The 2344-nt window shown below is 43.7% G+C and overlaps 1 protein-coding gene across 1 annotated transcript in view; it reads left to right on the top strand.

Annotated features, from left to right (window-relative positions):
- The window catches only part of phlpp1 (PH domain and leucine rich repeat protein phosphatase 1), a gene marked incomplete at its 5' end in the record, with an annotated part of 20414 nt that overhangs the window by 8182 nt on the left and 9888 nt on the right, over positions 1-2344 (top strand). The window contains 4 exons of the mRNA XM_016452612.1: positions 1034-1236; positions 1317-1377; positions 1764-1790; positions 2096-2305. Of these exons, the coding sequence (XP_016308098.1) occupies positions 1034-1236; positions 1317-1377; positions 1764-1790; positions 2096-2305 (501 nt within the window). The remainder of the gene's footprint in view (positions 1-1033; positions 1237-1316; positions 1378-1763; positions 1791-2095; positions 2306-2344) is intronic.

Here is a 2344-nt window from a genome sequence, read left to right as displayed (position 1 = left end):
CTCTCTCACACTCACACACACACACACACACACACACTCACACTCAGACACACATACACACACACACAGCAGATAGTGCTGGATTATTACTGCAGGCTTCACACTGAACCGCGGTAAAAATCACTGTAACACATGGCCCCAGGTGGCTTATTACTAGTATAGAAAGCAAAACAATGTGTCCCATCCTGTTTTCTAGTTTGTTAGTTATACTGTAGGTCAAAAATGTAACAGTTTTTTAATCTTTAGAAAAAATATATAAAAAAATTGCATATGTTTTGTTTATATATATATCATATCTGATTCGTCATTCTTTTATGGCTCGTATAGTCTAATATAGTAAGAATGTGGAGGAATAAACAGCTAGATTTTATTCAGAGACTCAAACTGAGCAATTTGCTGCTGATATTTCTATGATGAAATTCTGCTGCTTGTACTGTAAATCAGTGAGATCTTTCTAACAGTAGAGCAGATACTGACATAAAATGATCTAAATATCAGTCGTGGCTCTATATCTCCAGTAACATGTCTCTGTAAGATGAGATTGAAATGCTCCAAACATATAATGCAGTGATTGAGAGCTGAAGAAATAAAGGCTCCTCAGAAGATGTGAGATGTTCTGGAGGCTTGTGAAGATCATTCCTCCGCTGAGGAACAGTGAAAGTAAAGCTTCTGGAAACAAACGCTCCTCAAAAGATCCTGAGGATCAGATTTGAGACTCTAAAACATGGTTGATGGAGAATCAAGTAAAGCTGAGCTGCTTCAGTCCAGTAAGTGTTCATCTGGAGATATTACTGCAGTTATTCTGACGCTTACTTGATCAAAATCAGTCAAGATTTGACACGAGAAGCTCCAGCTGAAGCAGTTACACTAAAAGATCAATCAGAGACAGAATGCATGCAGTAGATCGAGTGTGAAACAGCAGAGTTTGATCATGGTGGTCATTCAGAGAAATATGATTGAGTATCTTCACAGTGTTGATGGATGAGATCTCAGTGTGCAGTGAATGCAGTGAGTTGTTTCTCCGTCTCATCAGTCTGAATCAGATCTCGGCTGTGCTGCCAGACGAGCCAGAGTTTCTGCGTCACGTGACGCAGCTGGATGTGAGAGACAACCGTCTGAGCGAGCTGGACGCGTCTGTCTTCCCGCGGCTGGAGGTGCTGCACTGTCAGAGGAACCGCATCACACGTCTGCGTCTGCGCGGCTGCGCGCTCAAAGCTCTCTACGCCTCCAGCAACGGTACACACGTAGCATCACTGGCTGCTCACATGAACACACACAGCCTCGTCTCCACTGATGCTCACGCTTTCTGTCCCCAGAGCTGCAAGAGCTGCACATGAGTCCTGTGGCCTCCAGCCTCACATACCTGGACATCTCCAGGTGCGTTTGATATCATGTGAAAGTCAAATCACTGCAGACGAGCCCACATCATGTGTATCTGCAGTTACAGCCGCATCTCACTCCTGATGATGGACAAAAGTGATCGCCATAGCAACAGTTTGGCATCTCGCCATCATGGATGGCAACCTGTTTTGATGGAAATAATAATTAATGATAATTGTCTGTAAATCACTGTTTTTGTATGTTCTTTAAAGGGAAGGAATCATGACATTTAAAGTCAGCATGAAATGTAAAATAAATGTTTTAGATTTTATAGGGCCCTAAGAATGTCTTGCTGGATATTCCTGTGAAATGACAGACGTCTGCAAGACTTCTCCAGTCATTTACTCCTCTTAATCTCCACTGTTACAATCCACTGCGAGAAGAGATTGTAAAGAAAGCACAGATCAGACGTGAACAGATTCACTCCTCTGAACACAGAAACACATTACTACATTTACACTGATTCATTCAGAAGATGCTTTCATGCAAAACAAGAAACACAGAAGAGTGATTGATCACGCTACTCTCATTTGTTTGTTCTGTAAAAGTAAGAAATGTTGCTACTCGCCTCACATGGAGGATTTTACTGAAATATGGTCAGTGAAATGATAGCACACATGCACAATCATTCTATGAGAGATTTTACGAGCTGTAAGCAGAAATAGCTGTGTGCTTCTGTTTCCGCGTAAGCATATAAGCGTGCAGGGTGCGTCAGCTGTGTCTCTGCTGCAGCGCTGTGTGTTCATCAGTGTGTGTTTGACGTCCTCAGGCTGCTGTGCAGTGGGAGTCTGAGGAAGATCCTGGCGGGTCATAACCAGCTGAAGCGTCTGCCGGAGCGTGTGGAGCGTCCAGCGGTGGAGGTGCTAGACCTGCAGCACAATCAGCTCACAGAGCTTCCCTGCAACCTCTTCCTCAAATCAGAGAGGTCAGACACACACACACACACGCACACACACACACACTC

This window comes from Sinocyclocheilus anshuiensis, unplaced genomic scaffold (genome assembly GCF_001515605.1).
Source record: "Sinocyclocheilus anshuiensis isolate Anshui unplaced genomic scaffold, SAMN03320099.WGS_v1.1 scaffold1152, whole genome shotgun sequence".
Taxonomy (NCBI): Eukaryota; Metazoa; Chordata; class Actinopteri; order Cypriniformes; family Cyprinidae; genus Sinocyclocheilus; species Sinocyclocheilus anshuiensis.
The sequence above is the reverse complement of the archived record's forward strand: the minus strand, read 5'-3'. Positions and strand labels throughout refer to the sequence as shown.